The 24522-nt window shown below is 34.9% G+C and overlaps 2 protein-coding genes across 5 annotated transcripts in view; one reads left to right on the forward strand and one right to left on the reverse strand.

Moving 5' to 3' along the window:
- Positions 1 to 5045, forward strand: part of SCLT1 (sodium channel and clathrin linker 1) — a 28318-nt gene extending 23273 nt beyond the window's left edge. The window contains exon 22 of one of the 2 annotated variants that reach the window (XM_087936145.1): positions 4787 to 5045. Coding sequence is in view for 1 of the 2 variants with exons in the window: in XM_026698042.2 (XP_026553827.2) it covers positions 4787 to 4793 (7 nt within the window). In the remaining variant the exon portion in view is untranslated. The remainder of the gene's footprint in view (positions 1 to 4786) is intronic. The other variant, XM_026698042.2, reaches the window with a different exon arrangement.
- Positions 499 to 24522, reverse strand: part of JADE1 (jade family PHD finger 1) — a 65899-nt gene continuing 41875 nt past the window's right edge. For all 3 annotated transcript variants that reach the window (XM_026698037.2, XM_087936142.1, XM_087936143.1), the window contains 6 exons: positions 23015 to 23226; positions 20002 to 20169; positions 18355 to 18471; positions 12857 to 13384; positions 8909 to 9026; positions 499 to 4929 (listed from right to left, as the gene is read on the reverse strand). In XM_026698037.2, the coding sequence (XP_026553822.1) occupies positions 4040 to 4929; positions 8909 to 9026; positions 12857 to 13384; positions 18355 to 18471; positions 20002 to 20169; positions 23015 to 23226 (2033 nt within the window). In that variant the 3' untranslated portion in view covers positions 499 to 4039. The remainder of the gene's footprint in view (positions 4930 to 8908; positions 9027 to 12856; positions 13385 to 18354; positions 18472 to 20001; positions 20170 to 23014; positions 23227 to 24522) is intronic.

Raw genomic sequence — 24522 nt, forward strand, 5'->3', positions numbered from 1 at the left:
CATGTGCAGAATTACAAACTATTATCTACAGAAAACTTATTAAACTGTCTTACTTAATAAAATCTACACATTATTTAGAAATTTGGTTAAAGACTGATAGGTTAATTTCAATATGTCAGAAATTTGCAGAAATCAAGCATAATTATGAAAGACAGTCATTTTGTGAATGTCATAACCAATGAATCATTGAATATTGCAGAAGGGAAGTGGGAAATGGGATAGATGGAAGAAATGGCATGCTATTCAAAGCAGTTAGATATACTAAGAGATAAAGGAGAGGTAAGAATAGAAAAAGGGAAATCCTCAGTAGTGGTTTAAAGCCCAAAATACACCGTTATATATGCCATCATTCCATTAAGGCTTATATTAGGAAACATATACAATTGAAGATGTTGAATCCATCACCGATTAATTTGAGTTCACGAGTATTTGCTGAGATTTGCCTATTTAACATTGTCAAATGAGTATATACGCAGATATCACAACAGAACACTTAAGTGTATTGCAAATTGTACAGCATTTATTCACATACAGACAAAGGCACAATTCTACTAAATATTTTAACAAAAAATACAGCCATCTTCAACTAGGTCTTTATAAATACTTCAAAAAGGGAGGAAAATAAATACAGGATTGGGCCATGTAATATAAAATAGTCATCTCTACATATACTTTATTTCTATTTGTTTTATCATCATGCACCTGTTTTCAAATTGGAGCAAAATGGACACCAAAGCTAGGCACATAGTGAAAAAATCCTCTGTACAAGATTTTACAAATGTAGTAAGATCTTTTTACCCAATTTACGTAAAATAATCAAGATTTTGTACATATGAGACATATATTATCTCTCATTAGTTCAGACTGGCACGTATGTGTGTGGGTGTCCACAATCAAACAGACAGCATTCCAGTCAACATTACTAAAATGTTTTATTACCCTATATTTCAATGTAGTATACCAACTATAATCAGAGATTTCTTGGACAAACTGCATAAGTAAAATGTGGAGCTAACAAGAAATCTCCATTGTTTTCTTATCAACGAAATGAATGTAGTGATAGTAAAGAATATGGTTTTATTTATCAATTTTCATGTACTGAGTGTTAAATATAGTATGAAACAGGTCATACTGATTTTACCTACTGGTGTAGTTGGAAGATGGGGGTAGGGGAAAAGCACTATTTTTTTCTTCTTTTGTTACTAATTTTTGGTTCAGCATTAATCAAAACATCAGAAAGCTTATTAACCTAAATACGGTGGGGAAAACAGATAAGGCATTCTTTCTGCACAAATGCTAACATTCCTAATAGTGCAAATGTAATCTGATACCTCTTTCAAAATTGATCATAACATTGAATAATGTTTATTTAACATCAAATTTACTTCTTCTATGGCTTGATGAAAAACTCCCTGTTGGGCAGGTTAACCAATATTATTTCACTGAAACACTTATTGTAGTGAATAATGAATTAATCATATCCCTCTTATATTTAACAAGAACATGTCTGCTTTTAAAGCAGCAAACCTTGCTATACACCTGTAATATATGGGTAGTTCAATCAAAAGCAACAAAGCCGTATATATATTTTACTTCTTTCCAGTAGCTTTCTAAAATGGCATCTAAAATATTTAAAATGTAAAGTCTTAACCTACTCGTTAATTCTATCCATCCTGACTCAAAGGCTATGCATGGACTACTCTACAGCACTCTGTGGAGGAAAGGGATGGGGAATAATGTTCTTTCTTTTAAATTTGAATGATTTTCTTGACAATGAAGCAAGCTGCAAAAAAAAAAAATATCTGCCTATATAAAGTTATGTTAAAGCATTGGAACTCCAGTGTACCAATAGCCACCACTGGAACTACAGCTATTATATACACAATGAGCCTAAGATCAGAAAATGATGGTTTTGTTGAAATGTGTCCATTTCACAACCTCATCATTCATGTATGAGTCCATTTCAGTTTCCCATTTAGTTCTAATCATAGCATCCTGGGATATTTCAATTTGATAGGTCAAATTAAAAAATGGCCTTTCAAAAGCTGGGTTTTTTTATTTTAATGGAAGCCGATTACTCATATATTGAACTATGATTAGCACACTAAGCTAGATACTGAAAGTGGAGGCAAAAGAGAAGTGAGGGGAAAGGTGAATTTGTAGCTTATTTTCAAATCATAGTTTTGTCTTCTTGGGATTATTACTGATGCTTTGGAAGTAAATGGGGATATGTTCTAACACATGTTCCCAAGTTATAGAATCAGTGGATTGGTAATTTAGAAATTCATGGGATCACATACAATATTTTTCTATCCAAAAATTAGGATTGTAAGAAAACTACTTTGCAAACCTCCTCAAATACAATATATTATTGATGATCAGTGACTTGCATAGCAAGATGAAACAGTAGCACTCTAGTTATCAGTTGAAACCTCTGGAAGACTTGAGTCAAATTGCAAGGTTCCAACATTTGTTTTAAATATAGTAAGTAAAAACTAATGATGATGGACTGAGAGGAGAGTTGCCAAAACAAAATAACTACTGCTCCTTACATTTCTTGTAACTTTATTATCTCTGGTATTATTTATATCCAAGTTGAGTCCCAAAAGTTGTAATCATCTAAAACTACCTTTGTGTCTTACAAATGCACCATGTTGAGTGCACAAAATAGGCTAATAATCTTTTCATTTATTATTGCTGATGGCTTTTTCTCTCTACTTATTGCAGTTTTTTTTAATGATGTAATTGAAACACTCTTTTGCCAAATCTAATCCATATCATGAAGTCTTGTTGTTAAATTGGCTTGAATGTAAAGCACTACTCGCATCTTATTGCCTTACCATTTTATTCAAAAAATATACATATATATTTATTACATCCTTTTTGTATTTAAAGTAACCCTTATGTGTTGGGATAACTTGTATATCCCAACACATATTATTAGTGCATATAAAGAAAGGCTGATGACTACTGCCTTTGGAAATTAAGTCATATCTTCATGGCAAACTTCATTTGTCTGCCATTGCTTCTCCCAAGTCTGATGAGATGCTAAGAATGTTTCTATTGTAAAAATTCTCACCTATTACAGATTTACAATTTGCAGTATATATCAGGGATGGGGGGTGGGGGGATGCATAGGAGAAACAAGACAGCCAACCCTGTTTGTCACAGAGACATGTTTAAGTTTCTCTCACTTGAATTGTCTTTGTATTTCACATGGCAGGTGCTAACAGAACACAGCAAGCTTACAAACCTACCTTTCTTTCAAAACAAAATCAAGTACTTTAAGACATAGATACCCCTCTTCCCTTAATTTGAGAGAAGTAAATAATTTTCCTTAATTCTTTGTCCGGGTCCCTTCAGAATAGCACTGTATATATGCTGCAGTTACTGTTTTTATTCTGGGCAGCTTGGATTTACCTCTTAGGGTATCTGTCATGCAAATTCTTCTTACCTGCTGATAAATTTTGTGGCTTAAAACATTTGGAGTTAACAAAGGTTTCAGCTGCCAAAATTCCCCTGAATCTAATATAGCAAAAAAGGGAGACTAGGATTTACTCTAAGCACAGCCTGAGGAGAGTGACCATGTAGATTAGGATAAGCAGTGCACCAAAATTTAATTAATTACTTACATCAACAGCTTGTGCTTTTGAGGGACGGGAAAAGATAAACTTCTTCAGTGCTATCTGCCTAAACTAGGGTCTACCCATACAATCCAATTAACTTATCCTTCTTTTTAAAATGAGCATTCAGCTTATTAATCAATTGGAAAACAATATTATTTTCTCAGATTTCTTTGAGACAATTGCAAGAATGTTCACATCTCACGGTCATGAGAATGGTGGAGGAAATACTCTTATTCAAGTGCACGTAAACAACTTTCTACAGCCCAGGGAAAATGTCTTCATTCTTGATAGATCTTGTAGTCAAAATTTAAGACTCTCTTTGTCCCACCAATAAATAGAAGAGAGTAGCTACTTTTTTATATCCAGGCTGAGGCTTCACTGATTCCAGTGCTGTCTTCTGTATCATTCTTCAGTCAAGAGGCAAGAATACTTCTCCTAATAATATCTGTCCTTCTAGGGAGAGTGCTATTTGATCCAAGCCTGCATTTCTTCTCAGCCATCTCAGTTTCTGAATCACTCATCTCTGCATCGGGGGCATATCCATCATTCTCGCTGTCTACTTTTAAGTTGCTTTTTGCCCTGTCTTTAGGGGAAACTTGTTCAAGGGCCGAGTAAGAGAAATTAGAGTTTTGGCGGCATGCCTCCTCCTGCCCCTCTCCCTGCTGTTGCCTTTCTCCTTTCTTTGGAATTCGGAATCCTCCCCAATTTTTCACAGGGCTTCTGGGTGTTGTAGGCACTTTAACTGGAGTCGGGTTATAATTTATTCTGAAAAAGGATCCATTGCATTTAGGCACCATATCCCTCCGGATTCCGGGTGCTGATCTGCCACTTGGGTGGTTCACGGCCCTTTTATTTTCTAACTGCCTCTGAAATGATTCATTTGACTTCAAGGGCTTGTAGTTATGTTTGGGAGGTTTCTCCTTCAGTCCTACTTTTATTGTGTCACAATGAGAATGATTGTCTCTTTTCCGATGGTCTTCTGTTACAATCCCATTCTTCTGTTGTGCTGCTCCAAGTTGTGCTTCTGCAAAGGTTTTTTCAAAACTGAAAAAGCTACCAGAAGAAGCAAGCCGCTCCCTTTGGCTGGGCTGCTTCAGCAATGGTTTGTTATTGTGCCCAGAATTTCTCCTCATTTGCTCTCTCTTCTCTGTTTTTTTCAGTGAATGACTCAACGACATGCCCATTTGTTTTCGGAAGAAAGCTGAATGCCATTTCAAATCTTCTATCTTAGGTGCATCTGGGTCCAATGGTGAACTGTTGAAGAGCACCAAATTTTCCATCGAGGAGAAAGAGGAAGGCATACCTGGAGAGACACCAATAAATGTGTTAAAGACGTTCTAAAATTATTCATCCAGTATTACCCTTTAGTAAAAACTTCCATTAGTTGCACTATATTTTTACTAGAATGAATGGAATTTGAAAATGAATTTTATCTAATAGTCATTTTTCCCACTGATTCCAATAGGGCTTACATTCAATTAATTTACTATAGCTACAACTGTTTCTTTACTCATATCGGTAGTATAGTCAGTACTAACATGGGGTATTAATTTCACATTAAATTGTATCTTAGGTATCTAATCAGTTAAGTCAGTAGAAATAATTAAGGTGTTTGATGCACTAAACACTGTCTTCATCATTTTTGCTTTTTAGTCATTTGGGGCTTTTTTTTTTGAAAAACAGAAACAAATCTAAACTTGCTAACCAGTTTTAGTCCTGGCTTGTGCTGTAGTAAGGAATGTGTAGCACATTACCTGCTACAGTAATGACATTATTGGTTACTTTTTAGCACATTTTGGCCTATGTGCCTCAAATGGTAAATGTCTATGAAGATTATCAGTCATCCAGATCATGGCTGTCCCAAAGGTACTTTTTCAAGAGGCAACTGGACTTCCTGGTTTTTCTTTGAAGACATTTTGCTTCTTATCCAAGAAGCTTAGTCAGCTCTGATTAAATGGTAGGGAATGGAAGGATTTATAGTAGGGAATGGAAGGATTTACTATTTATGGTAGGGAATGGAAGGATTGCAGACAAGCTGGTCATTTGAGGTCAGTAAGGCAATCTATATGTTTATCTGTGTCATCAGGGTCACCTGAGTAATGCAAATAGATGTGGAGCCTTCTCAGAACAGCTGAAAAGACTGTGTTGTAAACTGGAGAGAGATGATGTTGTATCCCCCCTCCTCTATTGAGATAGGGCTATTCAATTTTGACATAAATGGCCTCTCTGACTCTTCTTTGAACCACATGGACAGAAAGGATGGCTGGTTTGAAAGAGGGATACAACATCATCTATCTCCCATCTACAACACAGTCCTTTCCACAGTTCCAAGAAGGCTCCACACCCATTTGCACTACTCAGGTGACCTGACAACAAAGATAAACCTCCAAGTGGCCTTACTAACTTGCTAAAAGAATACAAATAACAAGCTCTCTGCAAGGAGTAGAAAAACCTTCCATTCCCCACCACCCAGTTAGAGCTGAAGAAGCTTCTTGGATGAGAAGCAAAACTTCTTCAAAGAAAAAACGAAGTCCACTTGCCTCTTGAAAAAGCACTTTCGGGACAGCTTCAAGTGTTACCGAAATCATCTTAAACATATTTTGTACACTGCTTAGAGAGGCTGTAAAGCTCTATAAAGCGGTATCTAAGGTTTAAGTGCTATTGCTTTCTCCATATTACCAAGCATGCTATTGCCCTTACCCTACTGTCTAGAACGTATACACAATGTACTAACAAATATTTAGAATGCATTTCTAAAGGCAATATATAAACAGTTTAAGGACAGGGGGAAAGAAAGGATGGTTAGCACAGATATGGAAAGCTACAGTGTGTATTTGTATGTTATCATATATCAGTTCGAAAGCATGCAAGTAGATAGATACCACTTCAGTGGGAAATAAGTGTTCTGTATGTGTTGGTGTATAGTCATGCCAGTCATATGACCACAAAAGTTTCTTCAGACAATGCTGGTTCCTCAACTTGAAAATGGAAATTAGTAGTGCCCTCTGGAGTAGTTCATGACTGGACAAGGGAAATATTTATCTTTTATGAACTAATTTTAGCTATATTTCCTTTTTAATGTCATACTTTTAATTTCTTTGTCTAATTACTTCTTACATCTTTTCTATGCTCTGCCTGAGATAAATAATATGATGTATATGTAGGTAAACATAATTTTAAATAGCCAGTTGTAAAATAGAAAGTTTAGGTTAAAATTTATGTTAGGTATTTGGAAACATCTTTCCATTTGCTTTTTAAGATTACTGTTGCAGTGCATTTAAAATCTGCTGAAATTCAGTCATTACTAAAATGACAGAATTTCATATCAAAGGCACCATTAACTTTATGTGTTAAAATTTTCATCAATGGTAGGAATTTCATTCCTGGGGGGTGGGGGGGGGAGAGAATCTAATATTTTTAATATTTGCCTTCTAATATCAAGAGAAACCTCCATTTCCAATTAATTGGTATGGTTAGTAATGGTGATGTTTGTAAGGTTACCTGTCATTGGGGGAAAAATTAATCCCACTAGTTACTAGATTTGGCATCAGAGTCCAATTACAATACCAAGTGCTACTAAAGTTGACAGTAATATCTTTAAGCGCCATACAATGGGGGTAATTCAGTCAAATTTCCTTAAACTTCACTCCTATTAAAAGTACACAGAATATGATCTTAAGTATAGCTATAAGAAAGAAAGGAACTATCAAACACATGGTCTACTAGGAAGAGTGTGTATTCCCCAAGCAGAAGCAGCAAAAAGTTACATAACTTTTAAAACATATTTATCCCTACAGGAACCCCCTTCAATCAAACAGTGATTTTTATTTTACTAATTTATTTAGCTTTTAAAATGTCAATGTACCCTAATAAAGTACAAGTGTTAATTTGCCAAAATTAAAGCAGAGAAAATTGTAGAAGCAATTTATATCATTCTCAGAGAAAGCAATATGTCTGAAGCTTTCATTTTTTTTTAATTTAAAGACCTGGGGGGGGAGGGGCTTTTATTGGTCACCTTCAAAGCAAGGTGGCTGCTTTTGTTCCCCAGCCAGCTTATTTTTACAGAAATTGTTTCAGTTCTTGGTTTTTTTTTAAATGTTCCTCCTACATAATGAAAAAAAGTCCCATTTGACCAAATGATATAAATTATATACTTGGTTGATATAGGTGCTCTTTTAATACAATTTGTAATGATAAATTTTGATTAACCTACCAAATTCCTAAAAATCACAAACCTAATTTAGGTTTCTGAAGTACATCAATTAAAAATCAACATTGCCTTAGCCTAGTCTACGGAGCACAAAAATATTTTTCATAGCTTCATTAAGTTGTTACTTATCCTATAATAGAAAATGTTAAACTGAATTATTACAAGTTTTATTAAAATGCAAGTATGAAATAACTGAACAAAATTTAGAACCTTATCCTGCATTAAAGTTATATAGAATGTAAGATGATAAAGTATAACCCTATCCTCTAGGTTTTTGACCAACATCTGTTGACTTTAAAAAAAGCATCTACTTATTTCTACTCATGATTAGCAAACTTTTTATAATCAAAACTCCTGGAAAAAAATAAGCGTAGAGTTGTATGCAGTCTTCTATTAATATTCAAATGCATACTGTATGTATTACAAACACTTGCAGGCTATCACTTTCTTGGCAAATTTCTGGGTCTGGATATATTCATGCAAGAATGTAGTCTGTCCAGGAATACCTAGTCTTTGACAGAAATCCTGCTTCATATAATGCAATTATACTAATTAGAATTTACTAAGTGGAACAATACAGTTGCATGGATGTGAGAAGTGGTAACTTGAGGATATTATGACCTTCAAAAGAAAGCAAATATAGGAAACAAGGCTACAAACAGCAAACTATAAAACAGCCATAACAAACAACATTTTGTAAGTATTTGCAATGGCTATAATTTTAGGGAATTATTTTTCAAGTATATAAAATATAAATCAATTAATTCCATAAAGCGCAACAGAGATAATACATGCAAAATCTTTTTACAGCTGAGGGCAATGATGAAAAGTGGGTAGGGATAAGTTAAGTTTGATTTAACTAAATTTAAATTTATGTACTAAAGTCAATCAAATCAAAATTTTATTATGGTCTAGCATAAAGAAAATTAATGTCATTTCCCATGTATTTGTTTTTTATATCAAGAAGGGAGACAAAACATTAAAGTCACAGCATTAATTTTAATTCCAGTTCATTTAGCAGTGTTTTTCCAATATCGTTTGCTGAAAAATAACAGAAAAGAACAAAACTTACCTGAAGCTCTTTCATGTTCTACAAGGTTTGTGTAAAGATTAAATATCTGTTCCTGGACTTTGCAAACAGATCTTTTAATTTTTTCCCGTCGGGTCACCATGTAAGTGAGGTTCCGTACCTAGAAATATTGAAAATATTGCTAATATGAGGAATGCGTAATAGAAAGTTTAAGATTTTTTTGAAGTTATTTGAAAAAAATAGTGGCTCATCTGGAAACCTCTTTTTAGTGAGAAAAAGAAAAATAATTAAGAAAAAAACATCTTGGATGAAAAGCTAAACATTTTAAGGAAAAACCAAAGAAAGTCCAGTTGCCTTTTGAAAAACACCTTTAAGGATAACCATGACCTGGATGATTGAGAATCTCCACAGTTCTTAGAAAAAAAGATCCTTTATTAAAAGGATTAAAAAGAGAAAGATTATATAACTTGGATAGAAAACCTTAAGACAGCATTAATGGCCTTCTATTAAAAATGATACCTTATGAATTCAGCCCTTTCAATCTGGAGCCTGAGTCTACTCTAATTGCACAGATGTTCAAAGTTACTCAACAGCTAAGACAAAGCATAAACACAGAAAAAACAAATCTATTTTACTTTCTGCATTTCAGTTTGAAGACTTAATATATATATTTTAAAAAGTTCTTCCTGAAAGCAGGTGTGCAGTATTCAGATTCAAAACTAGAAACTTGTTTTGAACCTGGCATAAAATATCCTTGGTGCTACCTAGTAGCTGAACCTTAAAGAAACTGCAAATTTTTCTACTCTCAACACTGTAATCAGTCTGCTCCAGAAAACAGGCATTTTTGTTCAGAGTTAAGGAGACCTAGAGGAACAATAAGCATGCCTGCAGCACATCTGAAGCACTTTCTTGTTTGAATAATGCACACCTCTACGATCAGCAATCAGCTTTCATACCAATTTCATCTTCTAAGCAATGAAAGGAAGTTATCCAGCAAGGCTGCATAATAATTATCAAAGTTTCACAGTCACATTCATTCTAGTAGCTCCTACTAATCACAGAAGCCCTCAGAGAAGGTAAGAGCCATGTTTGAAAAAGAACTGAGGCATTACATTATGCAATGCAATCCTCCCAGAACATATCTCAAAACTTCTGAGTCCCTCAGACTGGAAAAGTACTGTATGTCCCAATTTTGCTTTAGAATTAAAAGTGAGATACATTCAGTATTTTGCAAAATATTCAAAAATTCTCTTGCAATTATTAATGAATCTCTTCAATCTGGCATTTTATAATTAGGGAATCCTGAATGTATATCAGTACATTGCACATATTTTCCAATTAATGGAATACAGACAGATGTTATTGTTAGGTATAACATTGGTCACCTAACTAGTTTGGGTAAGATAATATATATATAAGCTATGATTCTTAGTTTAAAGTGTGTGTTACTTTAAATGCAAAGCATGTATTTTGGGTGTGGTGTGAAAACACCATAAGAGGGAGCAAGAGACGCTGATGAGACGCTGACGATTTCCCTGACGATTCCCTGACGCTTTGCTGGCAATTACTGGAGTTGCAGACGGAAGAGAGGAGTTTCTGACTTTGTTGCATCTCTCTCTACTGCGAGGAGATAACTCACCGGACTGTTATTTTGTAAGTGTACTGACCTCTCATTTTGGACATTGGAATTTGCAAATGAATAATCCCTGGACGGACTGAACTAAGTGTATGATATATGGACTGTTTTGACTATGCTTTAACTCTTGCTAGAATAAAACTACTTTAATTGGCACTGTATCTGCTTTTACTGAGTGTAAGCTACACAACACGATATCTCACATATTTTGCCTGCCTGCCTGACTGCCCTGCAGATCTTGCTAGGGGTATATCCCTAACAGTTATGTTGGATTTTTAAATAGACTAGAAATCCTAGCTTGCACAGAATAGCTCGTTGCACAGAATAACTCATTGCAGAATACCTTATGCCACCAGACTTAAAATTCTAGATCTAGAAAACCTAGAACTACGCCTCCTTCGGTCCAATCTAAGTATAGTATATAAAATTATACATTGCAATGTCCTATCTGTCAATGAATACTTCAGCTTCAACCATAATAATACAAGAGCAAACAATAGATACAAACTCAAGGTTAATCACACCAAACTTGATTGCAGGAAATACAACTTCAGCAACAGAGTGGTCAATGTCTGGAATACTCTACCTGACTCTGTGGTTTTTTCCCCCAAACACAAAAACTTTAACCTTAGACTGTCTACTATTGACCTCACCCCTTTCCTAAGAGGTCTGTATAGAGGGCACGCATAAGCACACCAACGTGCCTACCATCCCTGTCCTATTGTTTACTTTTATTTTTCTTATATGTATCCATGTATTCATAACTATGTTTTTACTTATACCTATTATTTTGTAAGCAATTGACAAACCAAATAAAATAAAAATAAGGACATCTTACTAAAAGTAGAATCTGATTGGACTTGTGGCACACCAGCCATAATGCACCTAAACTGTACTGTCTTTACCGCTATCAGAGAATATTGTATGTTGAATGGCTATAACTAAACCAGGTAACCAACAACCTGGGTAGATGGACAACTGTAACTTGAAATCTAAGAGGAGTAAATGGGGGGGTGGGGTCTAATAAGTGGGGAAAACTTAATTGAAGAATGCTATGTATAAATGTGCCTCTTCTGCTTTGTTATAAAAAAATGAAAGTTGTGGATGTTAGGAGAAACATACAAGTTGAATCTGGTGAAAATGGACTACTGACAAAATAGTTCTTAAAGTAAGATATAGGGTCAAGAATGAAAGGGAGAATGAACTGAATTTGTTGATAAGACTAAGAAGTCTGAGGAGGTTGTGCTGGATGGAATTGCTGAGAAGAAAAAGGTTTAGAAGTTACCATATTTTCAGAGCATAAGACATACTTTTTCTACTCCCAAAAGTCCATGCGCCCTATTTTCCACCCATTCTGATCCCTGCCACCCAGAACAGGTGGAAAATAGGGCGAAAACAGGGTGTGCGGAGGCTGAGAACGGGATGCAGAGGCCAAAAATGGGCCTCGCAGAGGCAGCAATAGGCTATGGCAATCCCTGCAGCATGAAACATTCTGGGGAGGCCGATCCAACCAACAATCAGCTGCTTATGCTAATCAGGCTGTGCTGAAACTGAAATGGAAACAGGCTGTTTGCTGTAAAGGAGGCAAATTGCTGGAATGCAGAGGCCTATTTTTTTTTTCTTGTTTTCCTCCCCAAAAGCTAGGTGTGCTTATACTTTGGAGCATCTTATACTCCGAAAAATACAGTAAATGAGCAACAACCTACTAAGCAATATTTGAATATAATTTAAGCAAGGATGGTTTATAAGACTAGAAATGTATTTATTTATTTTTATTTTTATTTATTTATTTATTTATTTATTTATTTATTTACATCCTACCTTTATTGTTTTTATAAATGACTCATTTGGGCTAACATATCTAAGGTATTGAGAAAAGATACTGATCTAGATTTAGGTCACCTTTTTTTACCACATGCCTTTAATTTCTTTCATTTATTGTTTTTAACCCCTTATCTGGACTCTGAATCTTGTTGCTTCACTCCAACAGGAATAGCTTGATGGCGATATATAATTAATGATTATTTTTAACATTTTCCTATTGCTTTATTTTTAAGGAATCTATGTATTACTTTATTTGATACGAATCTCGGTGATATTCATGGAAATATACATACCTTATACGAATGCCATAATTGCAAATAGCAATGGTACATTTTTAAAAACTCTTATTCCCTATCTATCTGAATGGGACCCATGCTTCTAAATTCCCAGACTGAAGTCCAAACAGAATCATATACGTGAATCAAATATCGATGCTCAGATCATAAGAAGTTACTTTAATCAATGTATGGCATAAGGAATATTACATTTAGATCTGTGTTCTACCTTTCTTCAATAACATAGCAGCTTACCCTCTCCAAATCTTGCCGGAGGTGAGTGAAAAGCTGTAGTCGCCTGAACAGAACATCCTGTTCCCGTTTGGCTAGATTGTCCTCTTCATCTTTCTTTGGGGTGATCAAAGGTTTGTTGAAGTTTGATTTTCTCTTCAATTTCCAATACTGATATAGGAATTCTACAGAGTCCTCTGGAAGTTGCAGAGCTTGAGCCACTTCTGAAGCATTAACAAAGGCATAAAATCCATCCTCCAGTTGCTGGAGTTTCTGCTTTCGAATACTGACCCGATGAGCTTCCTCCTGATTTTGAGCTAGGCTATCATATGGTTCTAAGTGGCCCAGAGAATGATCATGTGCCCCATTCTCATTTTCTTGGCCAGTTAATTCATTGAGGTTTTCCTCATCCGACTTCTTAGTAGAACTGTGCTTCGGACAATAGGATTTGAATTTGACTTCATCATTGTCAGCCAGAATAGTCTTCATCTCCAAACCGCGGTCAAATGCACAAGTGACATGAAAGGCTGTGCGGCAGTTTTTTACTGAACACTGCGGAAAAAATATATAAATTTTAGGTATTTAAATATGCAGTAAAGATTGTAAACCCTGTAGGGCTCCCCTAGATCCAACATTTGGACATCATATATTAGAACAGCAATTCAGAATTGGGCCTAGAGCCTATATTGTCAAGTGTTATCTGCTCTATAATCAGGAAGCTCAAAACATGAGAGGAAGTGACAATGGCTGATTCGTGAGTCATATAATTATCAAGAGGGTGATAGTTGTACAGGTAGTCATCGACTTACGACCCAGTCACTTACTAACTATTCAGAGTTATAATGAACCTCCTCAGGGTACTTAGGATCTGGCTACAAAGTTCTGAGGGCCACCCCCTGCAGTCATGTGACCGCATTTCAAGTGTTCAGTATGTGGCCTGCCTTTACAACCATTTGCAGTAACATAACTGTCTTTTACAATGGTTTTGCCAAAAACTGGCATTTACTTCCAGTTATTGGCAAAAATGACTCATAGCGAACAATTTAACAACTGTGGTGTTTGCTTTATGACAACTGCAAAAAGGTTGTAAAAACATGGGTGACTCATTTTACGACTGTCATGACTTACAACCATAAGAGCAGATTTCACTAGTTGTAAGTTGAGGACTACTTGTAATGAATTTATCCATTACTTTTATCAACCCTAGCCAATGTCTACCTTTGTGAAAATAACCAATAATTATGTATAAAAGCAATCAAATTGCTAATGTAAATACTGTAAAGTAAAGAAATTTGGCCACAGCATATCATGGCAGTATAACCAAGTATCTCTTGGTTGTAACAGACAGTATAACTAAGTATTTTTATTTCCCACTCACTGGTGCACTGGGATTGTGTTGGCAAAACATAAGGTGATTTGTAAGTCTAGGATGAGGATCAACATGTTTAGTCCTGCAGAGTTATGAATATGCAGCACTGTGAATCCACAGCCAGAAAGGAACTGGAAGCCGCATCATTTTCTAGACTTGCTTAGTAGCCATGTGACTCAAGAAAGCAGTAAATTTTAAGGAAGCAGCAAGTGAGACCACATGTACACTGAAAAACCTCTCTTGGTTCTTGATTCAAAATGCTACACATCCCTAATAATACCATACTTTACCTACATCAGGATATACTTGTTTTTCTGAAGTCACTGAAGTCTTCTTAAAATATTAGAAATGCCATAGTGATTACTGAGGCTATTAACTATTAACAGAAATAAGCTTGATGGCTTAAAAGAGATTCAGTAGAAGGTTATTTTAAGCAGCCTATCTTGATAATTTGGAAATATGGAATGGTTTGAATTCATCTATTTATTGAAAACTAATTTTTCAATGCAATTATCAGAAGTTAAAAGGGATAAATAATATTCATGATTTATGATAGACAGACAGACAAACATAAACAGATGATAGATATGATAGAATAAATAAAAACAAAAACAGTAGGAAAAAACTAGTCATCAAGAGCTATCAGAAATTTAGTGGAAAAATAGGATGCTTGAAATGCTATTCCTTCAAGAATATTAACCAAAAATACAATGCAGATAATCTTTTCTCCCTGCCATATAACTAAAAATACAGAGAACAAGTACAGGTCTATTAAAACTTAACATTTATTAATTAATATACTGGGCATCTAATTATATGTCTGTGAGTCATATTCGGCACATTTATTTTAAATTTCCTTTGGAAGGACATTACTAAACAAAGCCTTTGGCAAAGCACTTGAAAATCTGTGTTGAATTCAATGTCAAATTTCTGGCATATCAATGATTTAGAAATGCAATGTAGGGGGTAGCATAATGTAAACACATACAGCAATTCTAACCCATATCTTTATCCACAGCCAAATTATATCTTCTTAGTAACTATGAGCAAAATTCATTTAAAAACATTCACAATTTTCTCTATATTAAAAGACAGGGAATAGTGATCGTTTTTATTTGTACATTTTTCTCTGAATAAAAGTTGTGGTCACCCAGTGTTTAACTCATAAGTCGCTTACTGTATACTCTCTCTGTAAATAGGTTAGCTCAATGTTCTGATTAGCCATACCATTGTGTTTAGAAATAAAATATTAATGTTCAAATATCCAAGTGCTGCAGAGCAATTCCTGTGTACTAATACATATTTCATGCACAAACATAGAAGAAATGCTAACTGAACAGTGAGTTAAAATGTACAGTCTTTTTAAAGCGCGAAATCCATCACAGTAAATAAGACTACCATTCTCTATGTAGAAAGCAGAAGCGCTAATTTGGGGAAAGCAGAATTTATAACTGTGAGACCCTCCTCCCATTGTCATTCATGTCTTAAATACTTCCCTAGTTAAGACAGTTATATAAATCAATAAATGTATGAGAGAGACTGGCAGAGTGAGGGGGAACTGACAAGTGGGAATCAATTTAGAATGTCTATGTAGTCACAAGAGAATGAAGTCCAATCCCCATCCCACCCCTTGAATGCCACAGAACTTTATCTTGTTTTACCAAGGTGCAAGTCAGTAGATCTGAGAAGATTCCTGTACATAGGCTTGAACAATAAATCAGTAATTTGGAACCTTTCGCTGTCTGGACCTGATTGTTTGCACCTGACATTAATCTTCTCAGACTCCCAGTCTTTTTCCCCAAAGAGCAATAGCAACTAAAGCCCCAAGTGATGACAACTAAAATCCCAAGCAGAAGAACCTTCTGATGAAGGAGTAATGGATGCTGTGCTTTGGGGTTAGGATGAACTAGAGAATGAAGTGTGCAATTTGACAAGAGTGCTTCAACTGGTGCAACAGATGCAGAATCTGGCACAGACACCACCACCGATTGCTCGGACACCAGCAGTCCAGCCAGTGTTGCAAGAAGCCATGGGTGTTTTAGCAAAAAGTCTTGGAGGAAAATCAGAAAGGATGAGAACTTTCATAGCTCAGGAAAAGTTCTATATAGGAATTAAAGGCGAAGAATTCCCAATTGAGTGCTCACTCACAGGTGTCTTTTGTACTGATTTGTACTGTAACTGTACTGTTAGCAGCTCAATGGGCATTTCTGGTCACTGAAGGCAATGATCCGATTATAGTCAATTACCAGACTTTATGAACAACTCAGAGACCCGATAAGAGGAGTAATAGAGATCCAGAAGCTTAAAATGATAATAGAAGGGTCGGCCTGAATTCAAATTAATCACTGCAGATGAGAACAAAACAGCTCTAATTTCTCAGTATAGACAAGGACGGAATGCTCAAATTGGCACTAAGCTCATAGGGCAAGGAGTGCCACAGAATCTAGACCAAACCTACCACCTTTTCTGTGATCACTGACTCTCATCTGGAAGAGATTCAAAGCCAGTTTGGGCAGCAGATAGAGCTCACTATTCAAGCTTCCCCCACTCAGCACTCTGTTTTTACTGTAGAGAATCTGGGCATATAGGACCAGAGACTTCAGAAGAAAGGAAAGGCCTCCTGGCCAGGATGGGGGAGTGTGCCACACTGAGCGCAGAGTCCAAGCTCAGGGAAACAACAACAGGCCCTCTCTCAAGAGCTCACAGGAGGGGCTGGTCAATCACTAAAGAGAGCTCAATATATCTAAATCAAGGTATGTTGCTCTGTTACTTTGATTTTATCACACAGGCAAGAATAGTTGAAAGAGCCACTTCACCATCCCTGTGTATTAGGCAGGGTAATTGGGGGACCTCCCATAGTTGCTCATGCTTTTCCTAAGTGGACAGCTGTAAAAATCATTAAACTTTTCAGAACAACATTTTGAAATTTTCCAGATCTTGTCAAAATCCTAAACATAAAATGCACTTGATCTCATTCTTAGAACAAACTCCTCTTAATTTCTACTTCAGTCTAAAGCTGCTACAATAGCAATTAATCTGTTTCCTTGATGATCATGCATATTTATTCAGAATTTTGAATCCTACTAGAAATCGCATTCAACTAAAAAAGCATAACCTTGGGCAACACAGTTTGATAGAATAATATATTAGTGATCTCCTAACCATTAGCTCTCTATAGTCTGAAAATAAAATACAATTTGGCAAATACATTGACTATGTGATATTTATGTTATCACTAATAATTAATCTGCTAGATAGCAATGTTGCTCTAAATGAACCACAAAGAATAGACAGGCTTCTGAAGACCATTTTCAGGAATTGAAATTAAAACAACCCTGGCCAAAACAAACAAAAGCAATGGCTATCTGAAATGAATCAGTGAATGCCTAGTTTTCACTGAAGTTGCTCAATTAGAAATGTAGCAAAGTATTTCTCATTTAACATTCAGTTACACTAGTTTATTTTTTTAAAAAGAAATCCATTCATCTGTACCTACTAAATTAGATATAAATCAAGTTAAATGTAGCTAAGTAAGCTGCAAATTCAGTGGGTAATGCAAGGAACTCTGAACAAAGACAGGGACCAAATGATTTCAAAAGCAAATAATTATGAGAGGCAAATGGTAATAAAAAAAACCTAACAATCAGATGACAAGCATAATTGGCATATAGACAAGAAAACACTGAACAAGCTCCAAAAAGCCAAGAGAAAGAAGATATGACAGTATACAAAACAGTATTAACAAAGAAGAGAAAGCAAGGAGATTGAAAATTATTAAAAAATTTCCTCAGCAAAACAGATGTCAAAGACAATGGCAATTTCAAAAGCCAACTTTAAAAAAAGGTTAAATCACGCTTGTGATTTATAACCATCAAAGAATTCACAGTGAACAGATTTAATAGTATGGCAATGACATTCTCGAACACAATGCATACTAGTTGTGTATCTAAATAAAAATCCTAAAATAATATTGTCATATTAATGTATGCAATGTCCCAATTGTTGTACATGCACTGCTAATGTCATTGCTCATTCTATAATTTATTTTATGAAAGTAACAAGGATATAACATTTGAAGATCACTATAAAAGTTAGATAAAAAGCTTTGGCCAGGTTTTTGTAATGATTAGTTTCTCAGAATACCTAAGTTTACCTGTATGGATGCCCCAATCTTCTCATTACAAAGACTGCATATCAGGGCCCATCTGCTGCTGGGAATATGAGAGACCTTTGTAATGGGCTCCATCTTTTCTGGGCTACCAATGCTCACCTAAGAATAATTGGAAAAAAATAATACATATTTTTTAAAAACCAAATAGCAGCTAAAGTATAACTATCCTCTACTTACTGACCTTCCATCAGACCAGTATTTCTAGCCAGTAATATTTCTATTACTTTATCAAATGATATCCCATTAAAAAAATTCGTAAGGATTGGAAATAAATTGATTTCATTTTTATCCTGCCCTTCCTCCAAAGTTACAGTAATGAACAAAATTCTTCACACATAGAATTTTGGCTTCATAACAAACAATGATAGTAACTGGCCAAGGGTGAAGAATAGAATGTGAACTGGATAGGAATTTGAACTTATCCTCTGGCCAAATCTAATATAAATCCTCTACGGAAGCCCAAGTTAATGTTTGATTAACAAGTTCAGTGAGCAACAGTACCTCTTTTCCCTCATAGTCTTGTATTCTAATGACAAAGAAAAAGCATGCTATGATGTGGATTTACTTTTATCCTGGCCTAAGGGAACCTTTCAAGTTATGTGCAAGATTCTCTTTTTTAATGATGGGATATTCTGGTATGCACTGGAAATGTGATGTTTTTCTTCTAAAACTCTGAGAACGGGAGGAAAAATAAACAATGCAGAACATCCCTGAAATGGTTTGTTTTGCATACAATTATGTATTTCTATATTCCATTAATTTTCAATTTGCAATTGTTACATAGATTACATTATATTCTTTTTCCCCCTTATAAAAGAAGATGTCAAATAAATCTATTTCAATTATGGCTCCAAAATCAGAATTGGTTCCACTTCCTAACCATGTTCATACACTCTACTAAAACATTAGAAAACTCCTTAATGGCCAGATATGGCTCTACATCTCACTAGCAACCTCCTATTATCCATCTCCTACTATTATATGGTAATGTTCAAATTAAAACTATTTCAAATTCAAAACGCTCCATTTCAAGTCTGAACTTTTTGTTTTGACTGTGAAAGCTGTTTCATATTTGAAAAAGGCTGTTTCAATCATTCTGGAAATGTTTCCAGCTTAAAACAGCTCTTCTGGTCTCAGAGTTACATGGTAATCAAATCTGTCTACTTTGGATCCTAACAGCACTATTTCAAAATCAAAATAATTTTTTGAAGCTCAAAATCAAATATTCTGAATTTCAAAATGGTTTGAACTTGAAATGTTTTCCATACCTCTGACTGCTACCAATCCAAAATCTCAGGAAGCTTACCAACATGTACGGTAATTATATTTCAAGACTGGAACCTGTTAGTGATGCTAGATTATGATTTTCAGGATCCTTCATCATTTACCATGATGTAGATCAGCAACATCTTGAAGTCAACAGGTTACCCTGTACCTCTAGTGTCAAGTAAAATGGATTAACTATCTCCTCGATTATTAGGGATGGGCTCCACATTATCAATTTTAACACTGTCTGCTATAACCAGTGGCACCAATATAACTCCCGTTACTAGCCATAAAGCTATATGTATAAACAAATATCTGCCACTCTGAACAAAGATAGAAAAACAACAACCCTGAAACACCAACCTCTGGGATCCAGAGGGCACAACTAACATGGACCCACTTTGTCCCACTTCGAGTTGGTTTCATGGCTCCACCTTTCTTGGGACACAACAAACATTTTGGCTGGACACCAAGAGCACAGGTTCGACATAACCAGCTGCCTTCGGGAACTTTTAGGATGCCATAACATGCCTGAAAAAAGAAGAAAATGTTAGCAGACAGGTATAAACAGGACACTTCATTTGTGTCAACTTATTGTTAGTAGTCTTTAGTATTTATATATCCAATACCTGAGCTGAGAAACTTAAATTACAAGTGAATACATGAAGTTGATGAATATTAGTTTATGTGTACAAGAATAAGGCTCATGACAAGAAATCTGAATTCTGCTGATAACATATTTAAGCTAATACTAAGATTGCCTTCATATGTTTGGTTTTATTAGGTTTCCATTTCAGCAAACCTAATAAAGTTTGTTTCTTTTTAAAAATCAAACAAAAAGAAATAATCTAACAAAACAAGCAAAGCTCATTCTCTGGATCATGGCTGAATACATTTATGAATTCATGATTACCTTGCTGCTAAAATGGCTTCTGAGTAGCTTAACCTCAATGTAGCTGTGGGGTATCAGCTGAATTAAAGCTACTCAAATTTATCTATTGGACCACAGCCAAGATGGCTGTGATGTTAATTGCAGACATACATTCTCAACCACAAAGAAGCAATTTTTAGTAATCATGGGATTCTGGCCATGTTTATAACTGCTTCTAAGTTCACAAAGCTATGAAATAGACCAAACAATGTGTAATAGAAGGAGCTAAAACAGGAACTGAAGATCTATCCTAGCCAGCTGTGCTGCCAAAGGGAAGGCAGATTGTATATGAACAATAATTATTTCAATTGGAGTTAAGCCAACATTTTATTAACTAAAATAAAAGCCTAAAACATATCTGTGTCCCACTTGAAAGCTGAGAATTTTAAAACAATCATAAAGAAACCTGCCCACCCCCGCTAAAAAAAGAAGAAAAAGGAGGTCTTCCAAGAACATAAAAACAGCTTTTTCTGGACCTGACTGAGAAGGAAAAGGTGCAGCCATGACATTAATTATTCTTCTGGCAACAGATATGGTGTTCCTAGAGAGGCCATTGCTTCTGATGTTTTAAATCTTTTGTGGTTCAGTATAATTTAAAAAGCAGTAAGAATGACTGTCAGTTGATAAAGAATTTTAAATGTATAAAATGCTCAAAATCCTCTCAAACTATAAAAATGGTCTCTTCTCTGGCTTATAATTTACTGACAAAACCAGCCAATTTTTAAAAAAATATTCCTGGAAAATAAATACACACATAGTATTTCTTCCTTAACAGGAAATAACTCATAGAAATGTTGATTAATATTAATACTGGCCTTGGGCCAGTCACTCTTTCTCAGTCCAACCCACCTCATAGGGTTATTGTTGTAGGGAAAACAGAAGGAAAATGTGTTGGATATGTTAGTCACCTTGAATTATTTGTGAAAATAAAAGTGGAATATAAACAAACAAAAATATAGCTGTCCACAATTCCTCTTTGAAGAATAAATGTGCAATTTTTAAAAACAGAATTTTGCACGGCGCGGTGGACACTACATTTAAAAGGAACGAGTAAAAAATAGCAAGGACAACGTTTAAATGTAACCTACATTGCTCCTATTAATGTAATATTTTTGTTGCATTTACAATTATAGTTTGTGGGGGCTTTCAGTTCAGAGAATTTGGGGCCTGCAGCCAAAGTGCTCAACTGTCAAAATAAACCTGGAATCTAATTTTGTACTCATCTGTTTTAACAGAAACATAAATACACACTCTTATCTTTTACATAAAGGAAAGTATAAATACTGTACACTCTTATTATTTCTTACACATGGACTGAACTAAGTTCATTTATGTAATCCATTCTCCACATAGAGATGCATAATTTTTTCCAAATGGTGAAGCATATTTCTACTTTGGGAAGAGAAGTGTGAAACTTTTCTCAATGCATAAAGAGAGATAGATCAAAACTCTTATCTCACTTTGGAATGCTTATAAAAAACATGACAAAATTGTAGATTTACATGCAAGAATATGTTGAAGCCAAATGGGCAGCAACTGAACAAACCTAAGAGGTCAAACATTCAAAATAAAGAAAAAATAAAAAATACACATGAAACCACATATAAGTCTGCAAATGAAAAAAATGCAACAGTAACACCAACATTCCAAGTAGGATTTGTGTAACTGTATTTTCCAACAAAATGCTATTAAAATTTCATAATTAGTAACTCAAAATTCTGAAGACACAATACTGGTCACTAAGCCTCACACAGCACTTATGGAACTTTTAATAGCTATGAATAAAAGGCAACATCCATTCCTAGTGATTTCACGTAGAGTTTCTTGTGATTTTCTTGTCAACAAGAAGCAGTTTTCCACTGCCTTCTTCTGCAATGTTTATAGATAGTCCTCTATTTATAAATATTCATTTAGCAACTGTTTGAAATTACAATGGCACTGAATAATGTGGTTTATGATCCATTCTCACACTTACGATTGTTGCAGGATCAAAATTTGAACACCTATCAATTGTCACGATTTGTTTAACACAGCAAATCATGGCAAAAAAAGATTGTAAAATTGGGCACAACTCATTTCATGACACCTTGCTTAGCAACTGAGTTTCTGGTACCAATTATGGTTGTTAAGGACCAGAATCTCAGGTTGTCAAGGACTATCAATATTCTATAATATATTTACTGTTCTGTTTTACAAATGTGGCAAGATCCTGCTTAACGACTGAGCACAGAGAACATTAGCCAAGTGTTACTAGGTCAGTGAGACAATTATCCATACTTAGCTCAGTTATCACTCATTTCCTGTGTCCTTTTGTCTCAATCAATAAATTTCATCGTAAACTCTCAAACAACTTCAACATGCTTAGAATGTGCAAAATCCTTATTGCCTCATCACAGTGAAATTATACTGTAATATAAAATATTATTGTGGTACATGGTGCTATACCTGATGAACACAAATATTGCATTTGTCACAGAACACCATCTCATTGCCATCTTCACCATCTGGAGACTGGCAAACGTCACAGACAACATCCTCATCATACTCGATGCCAAGACCTTCTTCAGTCTCGATAGCATGATTCATATTGTCGTAACACCGTTGCTCAAATTCTTCCATGATCCTCTCCATGGTGTATTCATCTAGTTCAGGCATCCCTGGTTAATTTATATAAATATATTTAGTGTTCATGTTCTTTTTTACTTACCATCTAAGTTTAGCAATATAAACAATCAATGAAATCAAAGTGGAAAGGAAAGGAAAAAGACAGGTTAAATTTGATACTAACTACTACCTTATCTTAACTGGTACAATCAATCTGGCTATCATGTAGAGACAATTTCATGATATGAGGCTGAAAGTAAAAAGTGGGTATAAAAATTAACCATCTTCTCAAATGCACATAAAAAAAATAAGATGTTGGATTTATTAATTTACCTTAAATCAAAAGGGCAAATGTATTTAAATAGGCAAATGGTAGCATAGCTGCCAAATAACAGTGTGAAGGAGACAATGTTGTACCAGCCTTGAAAGACTTTCCTCAGATTAGAGGAAGTAAAGATATTAATTTGCAGTTTCCAGAAATCCACACCTGGGACACTTATATAATTCTGTGAACTGACTTTTGGATTGATATTCAGTGTTGTGAATTTATTTTAAAAATATTCCACACTACAAAAATGCCCCCCCAAATTGCTTTTATTGAGGACTGCTTTGCCCCCAAAGCTAAGCAGATGTATTATTTAACATGCTAGTATGTACTTGGTTATTTAATGAAGATCAGATGTGATGGACTTCAAACTCTAATTGTCTGTAGCCTGGATGGCCATTACCATCATGTTGGAAACTGCAGTCCAGCAATCAGTTGGAGAAGATAAATCTATACTATGACTTTACGTATCAAGTTACATTAAGCTTCAGAGCCCTTTAATTCTGTGATGAACAGGCAGAACTTCTAATCATAGAATTATATAACTTATTTTAAGGTTAGTGATATAGTGACATAGGATTTGGACTTGGTATGCATCCTTTTATTGAAGTTTATAATATTTTTCATATAGAATCTTTATTTCCAAATATCTGATTCCTGAAAAAAATCTGTTTGGGAGGCTTTATCCAATTATATTACTTCGGGCAATAGCCTCTTATAAGAAGGAATCTGAACAATGCCTAAATTTCTTTCTTAATAACTGACACTACTGTGTGCTTCTAATAACAGTCTGATTTTCAATTTTATAGTAGCTCTTTCAGGTTTCTGAATTCCTTAACAGTAGCTGTTATAATAATATCCCATACTTTAAGAATGGTTATTTAATTTTAACAATGATTAGATACTTCATAACAAATTGCAACAAAGGTTACTTTAAAACTACTGTCATAAATTCTATATTGTGTTGTTCTCAGTCAAAGAGTTGCAAGGCTGGTTTACTGTAATTTGTTATATGTATATATGA

This window comes from Pseudonaja textilis, chromosome 6 (genome assembly GCF_049901715.1).
Source record: "Pseudonaja textilis isolate UNSWEBS1 chromosome 6, rPseTex1.2, whole genome shotgun sequence".
Taxonomy (NCBI): domain Eukaryota; kingdom Metazoa; phylum Chordata; class Lepidosauria; order Squamata; family Elapidae; genus Pseudonaja; species Pseudonaja textilis.